This window comes from Phyllostomus hastatus, unplaced genomic scaffold, assembly GCF_019186645.2.
Source record: "Phyllostomus hastatus isolate PE091 unplaced genomic scaffold, TTU_PhHast_1.1 phas_contig_58, whole genome shotgun sequence".
In the NCBI taxonomy this organism is placed as follows: domain Eukaryota; kingdom Metazoa; phylum Chordata; class Mammalia; order Chiroptera; family Phyllostomidae; genus Phyllostomus; species Phyllostomus hastatus.
The window spans coordinates 39,147,315-39,161,918 of NW_025333916.1; the positions used below are offsets into that span (position 1 = coordinate 39,147,315).

At 42.5% G+C, this 14,604-nt stretch overlaps 1 protein-coding gene across 1 annotated transcript; it reads left to right on the forward strand.

The window, feature by feature from the left end:
- On the forward strand, window positions 1-14,527 carry CCT5 (chaperonin containing TCP1 subunit 5). The gene is made up of 11 exons (XM_045848160.1): window positions 1-190; window positions 2,100-2,160; window positions 5,599-5,763; window positions 6,788-6,986; window positions 8,006-8,198; window positions 8,279-8,428; window positions 10,609-10,728; window positions 11,374-11,559; window positions 12,098-12,235; window positions 12,766-12,946; window positions 14,164-14,527. The coding sequence occupies exons 1-11, from the start codon at window positions 86-88 to the stop codon at window positions 14,289-14,291; spliced, it is 1,626 nt and encodes a 541-aa protein (XP_045704116.1). The 5' UTR covers window positions 1-85; the 3' UTR covers window positions 14,292-14,527.
- The last annotated feature ends 77 nt before the right edge of the window (window positions 14,528-14,604 follow it).

Sequence of the window (14,604 nt, forward strand, 5' to 3'; positions counted from 1 at the left end):
GTGACCCGCCCTTGGGCGGAAGGTGTGTTCTCGGTTCCGGAGTGATCTCGGTCGGTTGTGGGAAAGTAACCTGAGCTGCTGCACCATGGCGTCCGTCGGGACTCTCGCCTTCGATGAATATGGCCGCCCATTCCTTATTATTAAGGATCAGGACCGCAAGACTCGTCTTATGGGACTGGAGGCTCTCAAGGTAACGGGACCGGGTCCCACTGGCGGTAGGATGCGAGGAAACGGCGGAAACCCGTGGCTCTGCGCCTGCGCAAGCCTAGCAGCGGTTCTGCCATGTGCTCTGGGTAAAAGCTTAGGGAATTCCTCTCGTGTGCGGTTCCGCACCCCGCTCCCAGAGTTTGGGATAGGCCAGCCTGTAAGCCTTTAGGGGTTAGGTTGAGCCTCAAGCGCCCTTCACAGTTGGGTGGGGCAGTTTTTAAGTCACAAGCAGTGAACTCGCGTCTCGCTCGTTTCTCTAGCCTGGCAGCTTTACGGTTCAGTGTTTTTTGTCAGTAAAGATGCAGAGAAAGTAAGTATTCTCAAGTCACCAGGATATTTAAGACGCTGATGCTTAATCTTTTGCTAGTGCATCTGCAACAGCCCCAAAAGAAATGGAAGTTCATTTTTGAGTATCTTTTGTGCATGGCGTTTTCTTGGATGCAATGTTGTAAAAGCTTTCAATGTAGACCCTTAAGGAAGGAAATACAACCTTCCTTAGCAGTAGCGGTGAGAAATGGACACCAGTAACCAAAATAAAGCCAGTATGTGACCAGAATCACCTGTAATCAGAGGGGATGCAGATAAAAGTTAGAGGTGTCCTTCAGACATTTGATAGAGGTGGCTTTCCATCAGGGATAGAGTCATGTTTTGAATGAGATTGAGCCAGCCTGCTGGAAAAGTGAAACAGTAAAAGCAAAGACCTGGGAAGGAAATAGTATGGCATGTTGTAGAGGGAGAGCGCATTCTGGTTTGGATGGAGCAATCTACTTCAAGCTGCGCTAGTTTCCAAAAAATGGAAGCCCTTGAATGCCCCACAGTCCAGATACTATCCTGTGGGAAGGAGGGGACTTTGAGCAGGGTCAACATGTAGGTAGTACTGTACCTTAGGAAGTAGAATTTGGGCTGAACTGAAGGGAACAAGGGAGTCAAATACACCACTGTGGGAGTCCTGGTAAGGACTGGTCATCTGAGCACAGACACTGACAGAAAGTAGAGGAAGCCAGGTACTAGAGTTACCTGGCTTTAGAGTCTCTTGTAAAGGGAAGTGATCCACGAATTAATATGTATAGACTTAGTCACCAGGTCTGAGGTGTCCCTGTTCACTTCATCTCTTGGGGGTTTACTTAGGAAACAGTGCAGTTCTTCCACAGACTGACTTAGGACAAGTTGTGCAACCTCTGAACCTCTTCTCAGTGGGGGTAATGCACCTCTGTCAAGCTGAGAATGCATGTTCAGTGGGGTAACCTGAGGAGTGACCGCACAGTATTTGATTCATGGTAGGTACTCAGGCCACTTGTATTACATATTCAATTATGTAATACATAATACAGTCTGAGACCTAGTTTCTTGTGGAGGACTTGTAAAAGCTGCGGCTTTTAGACTTTCTTGAGACACTGCTCAGGAGGACAAGACTGTAAGGTTTGGGGACTGAAGTAACAGAAAAATGGGTGGCTTAGATGGATGTAGGATGAATCTGAAGGAAAGGAGGTAAGGTAAGAGACCCTGAATTTCCATAAGGTCCTGTGGATCTGGGTTGGGTTGTGACAGCAAGAACAGAAGGAAAACGAGACTCAGAGCAAAAATGGACCTAACTGTGTGTGGAAACAGGAACAGGTGGTTTCAAGCTTCCATTTCTTTCAGTATTGACACCCTTGGCAGGTGACAAGGGTGACTTTCTATGTACAGGTTATGTGTTGGCTCGACCATTTGAGAGAAGAGTGTATTTCTGCGATAAACCGTGTGTGTGACCGTTCAAGGTGCTGTATGTTGACAGCTGGGCTCTTGCCTGGAGTTAGCATCACCAAGTGGTCTTAAAATCGAACATCAGCAGTATGCTTTGAACTATTAAACTTACATGTAAACTGAATATTTGCTTTTTCTGTTTCATTTAGTCTCATATAATGGCAGCAAAGGCTGTAGCAAATACAATGAGAACATCACTTGGACCAAATGGTAAGAGACTAACATTCTGAGTTTTTTTAACAAAAGTTGTAAATCAGAGACTAGTCAATAAAACCTCTTTACAGAAGAGGGTATCTGTTCCTCTTCTGTAATAGAGAGGCCATCCTACTCTGCTACTACATCCAAACTTTTGGTGTGTTCCATACCCAAAACGTGGTTGTGGTAATAACGTGCGTACAGTTTTAGGTCAGATTTTTTTATTCCCACGTAACATCATTTCATTTCCAAATTATGTGTATGTGTTACATACCAATGAGTCAGCTCTGACTCCTGGCGACCCTGTGACAGAGTGATGACCCCAATGTTCTGTCCTTACCTACCCTGCTGGGCTCCTGTGGACTCATGCCTATGGCTTCTTTTATAGAATCAGTCCATCTCGTATTTGGCCTTCCTGTTTTCCTTTCTGCCTTGTGTTTTACCCGGTATTGTCTTTTCCAAAGAAATCTGCCTTCTAGTGACGTGCCCAAAATAGGACAGTGGCAACTTGGCCATTTTTGCCCCCAATGGTATAATTTAGGCTAAATGTCCTCTAGAACCCACTTGTCATCCCAGCTCCCCGAGGTATCTATAGAGCTCTCCTCCAGTGTCATAATTCATATGGTTTCAGTATTTTCCTGTCAGCCTTCTTCACTGTCCATCCTTCGAGTCCATATGTAGTAATTGGAAATGCAGGCATTTAGCTGATCTTGACTGTGGTCTCTGATGATACATCTTTGTTCTTAGGGATCTTTCCTAATTCCTCCATTGCTCCCCTTCTGAGTCTCAGCCTTGTCTTGATTTCTTGGCTGAATCTGCATTTGAATTGATGACTGGGCCAAGGTAAGCAAAACCTGTAACAACTTCAGCGTCTTCAACATCTTCATTGTCTATGTTCAAGTTGTGTGTTTCTTCTGTAGCCATGATTTTTGTCTTTGTGTTCAGATGCAGCCCTGTTTCTGCACTTCTTTCACTTTCATCAGAGGTTTTTTCAAGTCATTGATACTTTCTGCCAGTAAAATGATGTCTTCTGCGTATCTTAGGTTATTAATATTTTTTTCTATCAATTTTCACTCCTTCCTCTTGATTTAGCCCAGTTCTGCGGACAGAATAAACAAATAGGGAGATTAAATGCACTCTTGCCTGACACCTTCGCTGACAGGAAAGCATTCTGATTCCACATTCCGTCCTGACAGTTCCCTGCTCACAGTGCAGGTTGTGCATCAGGATGGAGTGCAGAGGTGTGCCTGTTTCAGAGCAGTTCCTAGCTTTTCATGCAGTCAAAGGCTTTTCTGTAGTCTGTAAAACAGAGTAACTAAAATTCTTTGGAGCACTCCAGCATCCAGCAAGTGCTTGCAGTTGAGTGGGAAATTAAAACAATGTTCCTATATAGTTACCACACTTTTTGGCATCTCCTTTCTCGACAACTGGGATGCGTATTGAATGTTCCCAGTCTATATGCCATTGTCTTGCTTTCCATGTTGACCTAGTGTTGTTAGGGTTTTGACAGATTTTCTACCCCTGGTGATTAATTTCTTCCCCATACTTTCAGGGCAGCTTTCGCTTTGCTTTGTATAATGCTTCCTCACAGGGCTCTTCAGAAGTACCTGTCATTCTGTTCACCTGTTCTGTGTGGATTGTCAGCATGTTGCCTCCACCTTGTCTTTCTTTCCTCCTCACCAGATAATGTGCTTCCTCATTGGTCATGCAGCGTTCCTAATCAAGATTTGGATTTCTCTCTTTTATTTCTTGAATCTTCTGGTAGAGATCTCTTATTTTTACTTTTTCTTTTCTATCTCCTTATGTTGACTGTTTTAATGCTATAGTAGTTTTCTTTATCTCTGCATGATAGTCATTGAAAACTGCATTCAGAATTCTAACCCTGCTTTTGTCGCCTTTTGCCGCTCTCCTGTCTCGAACAATTTTCAGGGGTTTTTTTCTGTCACCCATCTCAAGGGTTTGTTTGTTTTTGTTTTTTTTTTTCTTTTTTATTTCCAGCACTGTCTTTTCACGTTCTGTCCATAAAAATATTTCTTGCTTCAGTTCACAGTTCTGGCTTTTAGGCAGTTAAGTCTATCAGTGCAGATCTGTTCTTTACATGGACTTTAATCCATCACGAATGTTCCTTACATTGTATTTTGGCACTACGATCTCTCAGTGCTTTTCTGCTTTACCCTAATGTTCAGTGTTAACAGTTCGTGGTCAGTACCACAGTCTGCTTTGGTTTTGTTTTAGCAGAGAGGACATAGCTCCTCCATCTCCCGTTACTGATTACATAGCCTGTCATTTCTGTGGTGACCATCTCTGAAGGCCATATGTACAGTTGCCTTTTCAACTGTTTGAGGCACGTGCTTGTGATGGACAAGTCGTTGGTTTTGCAGAAGTCCACGAGCCAATCTCTTGCTTCATTTCTGGCCCCTAGTCTGAATTGTTCAACATTTGATTCTGCTTTTATAAGGATGTCATGTGTTCGTGTGTGATTAGTTTCTTCTTCAATACCTGTATGAAAATTCTAGATTTCATCTTTAGCCTCTGTAATTGGAGCATAGGCTCAAGCAGTTATGTTCATAGGTTTTCCTAGAAGTCTGATTGACATTATTCTGTCAGACCTTACAGAGTAGCCCCTAACTGCCTATGCTACATCTTGCCTAAGTGTTAAAGCCACTCTTTCTTCTGAGCTTGTCATTTCCAAAGCAGAACATTGCTGAAAATGTCCCATTCCAGTCCATTATAGTTTGCCAGCACCTAGCACTGCAATGGTGAGGTGTCCATTACTTGCTTGACAATTTCCTGTTTACTTTGGTGAGTGTTTCTTGACTGTTTCTTGACGTTCCATGTTCCTGTTGTATCTGTTGTGCAGCAGTGTCATTTCTTTCTGCCTTTGTGCATATCAGCCACTCGGCGCCCTTTCAGCTTTGGTGTTTCTAGTTGCATCGTTGGCAGCAATGCTATTTTTAATTGTTTTCTGCTCTTCCCATTGAGTGTCTGAAGACTTTCCATCCTAGAAGTCTCATTTTTCACTACTGCCTTACATTTCATGTTGGGATGTTTCATCTTAGGGTTTTCAAGGTAAAACAAAAGACTTATTTTTTTAATGAGAAAATGAAAGGCAGGAGCACTCTACTGACCTCTGCTGCACAGTGTGTGGTCCACAGTACAGGTGCTGGGGTCCTTGGTTTTGTGATTTCCAAATGCCTATGAAATGTAAGCATCCCTGCGGATTACAACTCAGAGCTGTCCTCTGGTGATACTCCATTAGTGGTGCTCCATAATTTTTCTGCCATTTCTCATGTTTTAGCAATTTTTAGTCAATTTTAGATGGTAACGTTTTGTTTATGATAAATTCCTAGATAGGACCTGGGTCATGACTTTTAGCACTTTCTTCATAGATTTTTGTATAGGCCGCCTTTTCCCCCACCACCAAAGCCAGTCTGACCATTGCTGTCTTTTCAGGGCTTGATAAAATGATGGTGGATAAGGATGGCGATGTGACTGTAACCAATGATGGTGCCACCATTTTGAGCATGATGGATGTTGACCATCAGATTGCCAAGCTGATGGTTGAACTGTCCAAATCACAGGATGATGAAATTGGAGATGGAACTACAGGAGTGGTTGGTAAGAAAGGGCAAAATGTCTTTTCTCATTTAAGGGATGTTATTTAAAATCACAGGGCTAACATGTCTACCCAGAATCAAATTATGAGGCAATGGACAAGTCCAAGTTGAAGGAAACCCTACAAAATAAGTAGCCCAGACCCTTCAAAGCTTTCAGTATCATGAAAGAACAGGATGGGGAGGTGGTTAGACTAAAGGAGCTAAAGAGAAATGTCAACCAACTGTAATGCATACAACTTTATTAGATGCCAGATTTTATTTTAAGCTGTGAGGGATGTGTGGGACATTTAGGGGGATTTGATTGTGTATCCTGTGTCACAACATAGTAGTTTTTCAGTGTTAAGTTTCCTGCATGACAGGCACAATACATTGTGTTGATGTAGAAAATGCCGTGCTTTCTGCAACAGTTCTCAAAGAGTTGAACAGGAAACGAGTGCATATACAGAGAAAACACGTGGCAAAATGTTACTAATAAGTAGTGTTCGTTTACTGGTCTTGCATTTTTTCTGACATTCTGAAATGTTGAGAGGTTGAGGAAGGTTAAAGAATTGTTTACATTCTGCAGGTGGAATTTTAACTCATTTATTCAAAACTAAACTGAGCCCCAAACACTGTTCTAGATGTGTTAGTGCAGCAATATTAAAGAAAACATATTTGTGGGACTGAAGGGGGTGGGAGTAGGGGAATAAATAAGAAAATTTTATCATCACTGTGCATGTCACAGAAACAAATCCCTGGCCCAGGAACATAAATTTTCCCCCTTGTAATGTTTTCATATTATATTCTTAGTTACATTGTTTATATCACTGACAGTTCAACATCCATCTATAATGGGAGACCTGTTAGACTTTTTCCAGAACTGAAACAAGTGCTTCTCATTTTAAAAATAGATAGAGGGTCTCAGCCTCTAAGATACCTCCAGCTTAATTGTGGAGCCTTCAGGTTTCCAGGGCAGCATCTAATTTACATAGATTATACAAGATAAAACGTTCTCCTGAACCAGTTGCGCACTTTCTCGTCTGCAGTCCTGGCTGGCGCCTTGTTGGAAGAAGCAGAGCAGTTGCTGGACCGCGGCATTCACCCGATCAGGATCGCTGACGGCTACGAGCAAGCTGCCCGCATTGCAATCAGTCACCTGGACAAAATCAGTGATGTTGTCCTTGTTGACGTAAAGGACACTGAGCCTCTGATTCAGACAGCAAAAACCACGCTGGGCTCCAAAGTGTACGTTTTCGGTGTTATAGGTAGTATTTGTAGAGGTGGCAAAGTTGGTTTGTTTGTTCCTAAAGGCAACAGGAAGTGACCTCAGTGGCTTCGTATTGATTTGATGAATTTTGTAAATCACCTACTTAGGATACTAACAGTGCCAATTTTTTTTAATATTTTATTTTTTAAAGATTTTATTTATTTATTTTGGGGGGAGGAGGGAGAGAAACATCAGTGTGTGATTGCCTCTTGGCGCACCGCCGCACTGGGGACCTGGCCCCCAACCCAGGCATGTGCCCTAACTGGTAATCGAACCAGTGACCCTTTGGTTCACAATCTGTACTCAATCCACTGAGCTATACCAGCTAAGGCAGTTACCAACAACATTTTTAGTTTCATGGTTATCTTCCTAAATGATGTAAGATTTCAGATATTAGATTTCCCTTGTGGTTTTTCCAGAATCAAAAGTAAACTTACTGAGCAGTCTATTCAGATGTTTCAAAGCTTTCCAAAAAGATACCCCCCACCCCACCTCTAACCATTGTTGCACTGGAATTTTTTGCAAAGTAAAACACCACACCGAGACTCACTTCTCAGTCAGTGCAACACCTCCTTCAGATGATTGATTTCTCCTGGGTGATTTCTTAACTTTCCCATTCTGTTTTGGACTTTTAAAATATTAATAGTATTCTTTAACGGTAGCAGAATCTCGGAACAATCTTTGTTATTGCCACACTTCAGTTGTCTCTTGTGGACCTCCACATGGAAGGAAGTATCAAATTTAGAGTTAGTGAAAATAAAGATGTAAATTTTTTTCCATCCAAGTTTCTGGTTCCTGGTTAAGAACCTGTGTCCCAGGCTGTACACAGTCTGGGTTGTGGTGGCATTCCTTTCTGAGACTCTGAATGTTGTTAGTTTAATAAAACACCTTCCAGTTACACTATATTAATTTGTATTTGAGTTGCCACATTACATTGTGTGGTCTACTTTGATGCAGTAAGTGAATGTGAACAGTGTATTTTGTGTATTTCCATCAGAGTTAACAGCTGTCACCGGCAGATGGCTGAGATTGCCGTGAACGCGGTCCTCACTGTGGCTGACATGCAGCGCAGAGACGTTGACTTCGAGCTCATTAAAGTCGAAGGCAAAGTGGGCGGGAGGTTGGAGGACACTAAACTTATTAAGGGTGTGATTGTGGACAAGGACTTTAGTCACCCGCAGATGCCAAAAGTAAGTCCTTGCCTTTCACAGATTCAGGCTTTCTTAGCTTTTAAAGCCACCAATTCAAATGTTTTTATGTTTCCCCATAGCAAGTAGAAGATGCTAAGATTGCAATTCTCACGTGTCCATTTGAACCACCAAAACCAAAGACAAAGCATAAGCTGGATGTGACCTCTGTGGAAGACTATAAAGCCCTTCAGAAATACGAAAAGGAGAAGTTTGAAGAAATGATCCAACAAGTAAGTCTTCTCATAATTCATTAGTGGCATTGAAGCTCCTACAGGATGCAGTCAGGCAGCTGTAGGTAATACATGTATGTGGTGCTAACCTGTACTACCTTGATAATTCATTATGTGGCTAAAAATAATATTAATAGTATAGGCTTGCTTTCTTCACTTTTAAATTTTAAAAGGAATAAATATTCACAATAAGAACAAATCAAATGACATGGGAAGGCATAAGGAGAATGAAGTCTGATTTTGTCTCAAAATGATCATGTGTCTAGGGTACCTGAAAGAGTAGGCTCAGTTATCTTCAGCTGTGCTTTTGATTTTACATACTTGCTTTCCTGAATACATCTACACTAGTAAGTTCAAGGTTTAGAACATCTTAATGTGGCTTACCACATATTTGAGACATCTAAAGAAGACTCTTAGACAAAAAAGTAGAGTTCCTGGATACCTAGAATTAAACCAGAATGCAATCATAGAGATCCTAGTACTTTGCTCATACAAGTCAGAGGATTATTTTATGTAAATACCTTCCCTCTTCCTCCTCTGGCTGTTAACTGTTTTTCATGTGTGCTCTGTGGTGTAGCGGTTCTTCTTTGACACGCCGCCCTTGGGAATTTAAAACAGCAGAACTCAGAGATACATGAACGGGGATGTTATCATAGCAAGTACACTAGAGGATAGTTTGATAATTTGTTTTTCGGAGGAGTATTGAATTCATTTATTCTTTCATGGTATATTTCTCTGTGCCTGCTTCGTATCAGGCACTGTTGGGGGCTCTGAGATGCAGCAGGGAACAGAGTGGAGCTCTTGCTCTGTCACAGACACTGGTCAGACAAGGCCCATAAGAAGGTAATGTGTGGATGGGGACGTGGGTGAAGTGAGAGCAGCGTATCTGGGTGAGAAACTTCCCAGGCTATGGCAGGGTCGGGGTGGGCAGCATGGACGAAGGCTCTGAGGCAGCACTGTGGTTGGCACATAGAGAGAACGGGCGGACTGAAGGGTTGCAGCATGCTAGCAGGAGTTTGTAAATAAAGGGCCATTACCGGCTGGCCAAGGTGCAGTGGAGGAAGAACAGTGGGAACTGAGAGGCCAAGGGAGGTAAGAATGAGAGGGAGTGACCCAAGAGAAACATAGAAGGTGGCTGCAAGGAGAAAGGGCCCCTTTCCTATTTCGAGCCTATGGAAGAAAAAATCAGCCATTTGAGGAGGAGTGCAGGGGACACCAGGCTCTGTTCCCAGCAATGATGTAATGAGAACATCGCAAGAAGGAATTTTCAGTGAATGGACTAAGTTCCAGTGAGTTGGGGGAGGAAGGAGAGAGCGCCAGATGTGGGAGATTGCCTGAGAGTCTTGGGTGAGGGTGGAAGTGAAATGGTGGCTGTGGGCCACGGCACCATTGCTGCAGGTGACCCCCAAAGGAGGGGTGGCTCTGAGCGTTGGCGCCTCGGGATGTGAACCATTTGCAAGGAGTGGAAGAGTGCTGCTTCGTAGAAGCAAGGATCACCATTCTTGGTCTCCAAATAAATCTGTATCTGGGTGCACAGAGCATAGCCCACTTAGGTGAGGAAAGCAAGTTACAGAGCAATGTGTATCAATTTTTTTTTCACTCAGGTGGGTGAAGCTGCTTCATAGGTATTTGTGACAGGACAGAGCTATTAACCTTGATTTCCAGGGAGCTAACAGGGTGCTTAGCTCTGTTAACTCTCTTGCTTTGATTCATAATAACAATTGAGTTCCATATGCATTACTGATTTTTTTAAAGATTTTATTTATTTATTTTTAGAGAGGGAGAAAGGGAGAGAAACATCAATGTGTGGTTGCCTCTCATGGGTTCCCTAGTGGGGACCTGGCCTGCAACCCAGGCACGTGTCCTGACGGGGAATCGAACTGGCAATTCATTGGTTCCCAGGCTGGCACTCAATCCACTGAGCCACACCAGCCAGGGATGCGTTACTGATTTTTAAAGACAAGTTTAAAAATGAGGAGATTCCCATTGATACATGTTCCTTATTTAGAATATGGAGCTGACAGAAAGTAGGCAGTTGTGTATTTCCTTTTTTGTACTTCATTTCAATACACCCACCTTACCATCTATGCCTGTCACCTTTTTTCAAACTTTTTTCAGACATAGAGCACAAAGAGTACTTGCTTGTTCTTAATATGACTGTGGCATTTTTTCCCCCCCAGATTAAAGAAACTGGCGCTAACCTAGCTATTTGCCAGTGGGGCTTTGATGATGAAGCAAATCATTTACTTCTTCAGAACAATTTGCCTGCAGTTCGTTGGGTAGGAGGACCTGAAATCGAGGTAGGAAACTCTGTGGAAGGAGACTTCTGAACTCATTATGGGTGGAGCTTACATGCATTCACATATCTTGGGGCTGCTTTGATAGCACTTGTCCTAAATCACCATGTTATGCTAAGGCTTTATAGGTGAGCAGATGATGAGCTGGGAGAGAGAAATGCGAGAGTCTCATTACTTGACTAACAGTGCGGTCTGTTTCCAGTGTTTTGTAGCATGTGCTTTCCACGTATGTTACCTCACTTGGCCTCTACTTGGCTCGCAGAGGTGGTCTCACCCACTTTTGTGTCAGCCTCCTAGACGTGGTCTGAACCTGGACACACGGCCTTGCTGGTGCTCACTGCAGCCCCGTTTGCAGAGGGACGGCTGCGCAGGGCTCTGGCTTGGGCACAGTCAGGAGATAAGGTTGAGAACTACGAAGACATGCAGGCTGCGAGCCGGGCAGCACCAGAGCCCGACCAGGGCACTCGGCTCTTCAGAGCCTTGTTCTTTTATCAAGACTTTTTGGGTTGAACCTGAATTTTTGTGGCCAAAGCGGGGCAGCAATTCTAGTGAACAGGGTGGTCGAGTTCAGCTCATCTGTGATCCAGTTGTGAAAATTCATCATCAACCAACATTGTCTTCCCTCTCTGCCCAATTCACCCCAATCAGTTGATCGCCATCGCGACAGGAGGGCGGATCGTCCCACGCTTCTCAGAGCTCACAGCTGAGAAGCTGGGCTTTGCTGGGCTTGTGAAAGAGATCTCATTCGGGACAACTAAAGACAAGATGCTGGTCATCGAGCAGTGCAAGAACTCCAGAGCTGTAACCATTTTCATCAGGGGAGGAAATAAGATGGTGAGAATTCAGTTATGTGTCCTTTTTTTCCAGTTGTTGATACATGGTTTGGCTTTGTCTGTAATATATTTAACAGAGACACTTTAACCATGAGTAAAACAGGATCATTTTTCTCAGAGTAAGTGACATATTATGGTATAAAATCTCTGGAGACCATGTTCCGTTGTCAGTTTTACAGGGCACACTTGCCTTTTTTCTGTCCCTTAGGTAAAAATAGGAAGCCTAAGTAACTGACTCATTGTGAGGTTTTCTTTGTTTTGTTTGACCCCTTTGCTTGGTCATGTGTTCTGGAATGAGTCCCTAGCTGCCTGTTTCATGCTTTTTGACTATATTATAGGGAGAAGAGCTAAAGATAGAAACCATCTGATAACAAATATTATGATAGGCTCTCTTCATGTGTTTGAACCAAGCTGGTTTTAAAAATGAGGGAGTTAGGAATATTTTTAGCAAGCACTTTGATTAAACCAGAGGTGCCATGTATTTGGCTCTAAAATGTTTAAGTCGTGAGCACATTAATTTAGGCAGAACTGTTTCCTAGATCATCGAGGAAGCAAAGCGATCCCTTCACGATGCCTTGTGTGTCATCCGGAACCTCATCCGTGATAACCGTGTGGTGTATGGCGGAGGTGCTGCTGAAGTCTCTTGTGCTTTGGCAGTTAGCCAGGCTGCAGATAAGGTAAAATGCACGTGGGACTCACAGAGGACTAAGACGGTTCTGGACTGTATATGAGGCAGCGGTGCTACAGGCAGACCGGGTACTGGACTCAAAGTGAACCAAAACATCGGGAGTTCAGCAGGTGTTCGGTGTGAGTCCATTCTCACGCCCATGTAGTCCAAGTCCTGTAACTGTAAATTTATTTCTCTGCTTCATTCAGTCATTCCAGCCTTTCCAATTATTACTTTGTATAAATCTCTCTACACTTAATGTTATTTGACATTCAGAATTAATTATACATTACAATAGAAACAAAACAAGTAAGGCTGATTCTCAGACTTCTCTCATATGTGCATCTTCACCGTCCTTACTCTGCAGTGACATTTTAATATTCTAGGGGATTAGAAATAATCCATATAGCCCTCACGAGTTCTCAAAATTCTTCACAAGTGTTTGGGGTTTTTTCCCCAAAGTGTGTGATTTAATTAGGTTTCTAAATTGCTCCTGGGGGGTTTTGTCAAGCACACCTACCATAGCCCTGTTCCCTCCAGTGCCCGACCTTGGAGCAGTACGCCATGCGAGCATTCGCCGACGCCCTGGAGGTCATCCCCATGGCCCTTGCGGAGAACAGTGGTATGAATCCCATCCAGACGATGACCGAGGTCCGAGCCAGACAAGTGAAGGAGACGAACCCTGCCCTTGGGATCGACTGCTTGCACAAGGGAACAAATGGTGAGGACCTGCTGGGGCTGCGGGGGGCTGTGGTTTGACTTGAATTGAGTAGTTACCTCCTGCATGGCTGTGTAGTACGTAGTGCTTACCATGAAGTTACTGTCTTTTTCTCTCTCTTTTTTTAATATATATATATATTTTTAAAGATTTTATTTATTTTCAGAGAGGGAAGGGAAGGAGAAAGAGAGAGAAACATCAATGTGTGGTTGCTGGGGGTCATGGCCTGCAACCCAGGCATGTACCCTGACTGGGAATCGAACCTGCGATGCTTTGGTTTGCAGCCCATGCTCAATCCACTGAGCTATGCCAGCCAGGGCAGGTTACTGTCTTTTTAAACACTAAACACACTTGAAGTACTCGGGTCCTGAATTTTAGATATTTGATTTAATTGCAACTGCACTGTGGTATTTCTACCAAAGATGGCTTCCATTTTCATCTCTGGTTTCAGAAAATAGTCCTTTTCTTGTCTTGCTTTTTTTTTACACAAGTGTTCTGTCGAAGTGCTTTGGTTCTGGGTCTCATGGAAGAGCCCTGAAACTGACTTGAAACTGACTTTTAGTTCACAGCATATTCTGTGTTTATACCCAATAAATTATGGGGTGTTTTATAAATGTGATATATTGTAATCTCTGTGGCCATGGGAATACTTCACATGGTGAAAGGTAGTACAGCATTAGATTGTCGAAACGGTGGTCCAGAACGCCATAGCTGGACTTCTGCAGTCAGTTCTGGCCACAGAAACACTTGTTTGTTTTTTTTAACTTAGAAGTACAATATGTTCTGTTCTTTGTGTCAAAGTCCAAGGATGTTTTAACAGCAGATGTTTAAACATCTTACAAATTTAAAATTTAAATTTGTAAGTTTAAATTTTAATGCATGATTGTGTTTAAATGTACCATTTTTAGGTCTGTCTTGGAATTTTCTTGCACTTGAAGTACAGTCAGATTTCGTTTATTTCAGGTCTACTAAGTTATATGGTGTTAGACATTTTGTGGGGAGAGTTTCCCCCACTCCCAACTCCCCAGCTTCCTGGTAGTAACCATGTTCAAATTTCAGAACATCCTTGGGAGTAATGAAATTTATTCCTCTGAGAATTTTAACTGGCTTCCAAATTTGTAAATTCCTAAGTTTTCAGTATGATTCCATTGGTCAAAACAAGTTTTCAATCTTAAATGTGTGCTGTTTTAGGATAAAATCAATTTATTTGTATTTTTCAGATATGAAGCAACAGCATGTCATAGAAACCTTGATTGGCAAAAAGCAACAGATCTCTCTAGCAACACAGATGGTTAGAATGATTTTGAAGATCGATGATATCCGCAAGCCTGGAGAGTCTGAAGAGTAAAGAAAAAATTCAGAATAAAATGTAGTAGTAAGATCCACTACTATGACTAAATAAAAGGGTGTCATATGATGCATCTATGGTTATTTATTATTATGTTCTTTTTCAAGCACTGTAGATGCTGTGATAAAAATAGTTGTTTGGTAATCATAGTTTCACTTGTTCAAAGACATAATTGTAGGGATGCTGTCTCACAAGCTTCTGTATTTGTTATATTAAAAGGATCTCTTTTAAAACCACCTTTATCTTTTGCTCTTTAATAAGCATTCACTATAATCACATGCTGCCTTCATTCGAGGAGTTTGTTGTTTTTAAA

Coding starts and splice junctions, on each gene's coding strand:
- CCT5 (XM_045848160.1), top strand. CDS start 86: ATGGCGTCCGTCGGGACTCTCGCCTTCGATGAATATGGCCGCCCATTC. Junction 6,987..8,005: donor ACCACGCTGGGCTCCAAAGT/GTACGTTTTCGG, acceptor TATTTCCATCAG/AGTTAACAGCTGTCACCGGC. Junction 12,947..14,163: donor CTTGCACAAGGGAACAAATG/GTGAGGACCTGC, acceptor TGTATTTTTCAG/ATATGAAGCAACAGCATGTC.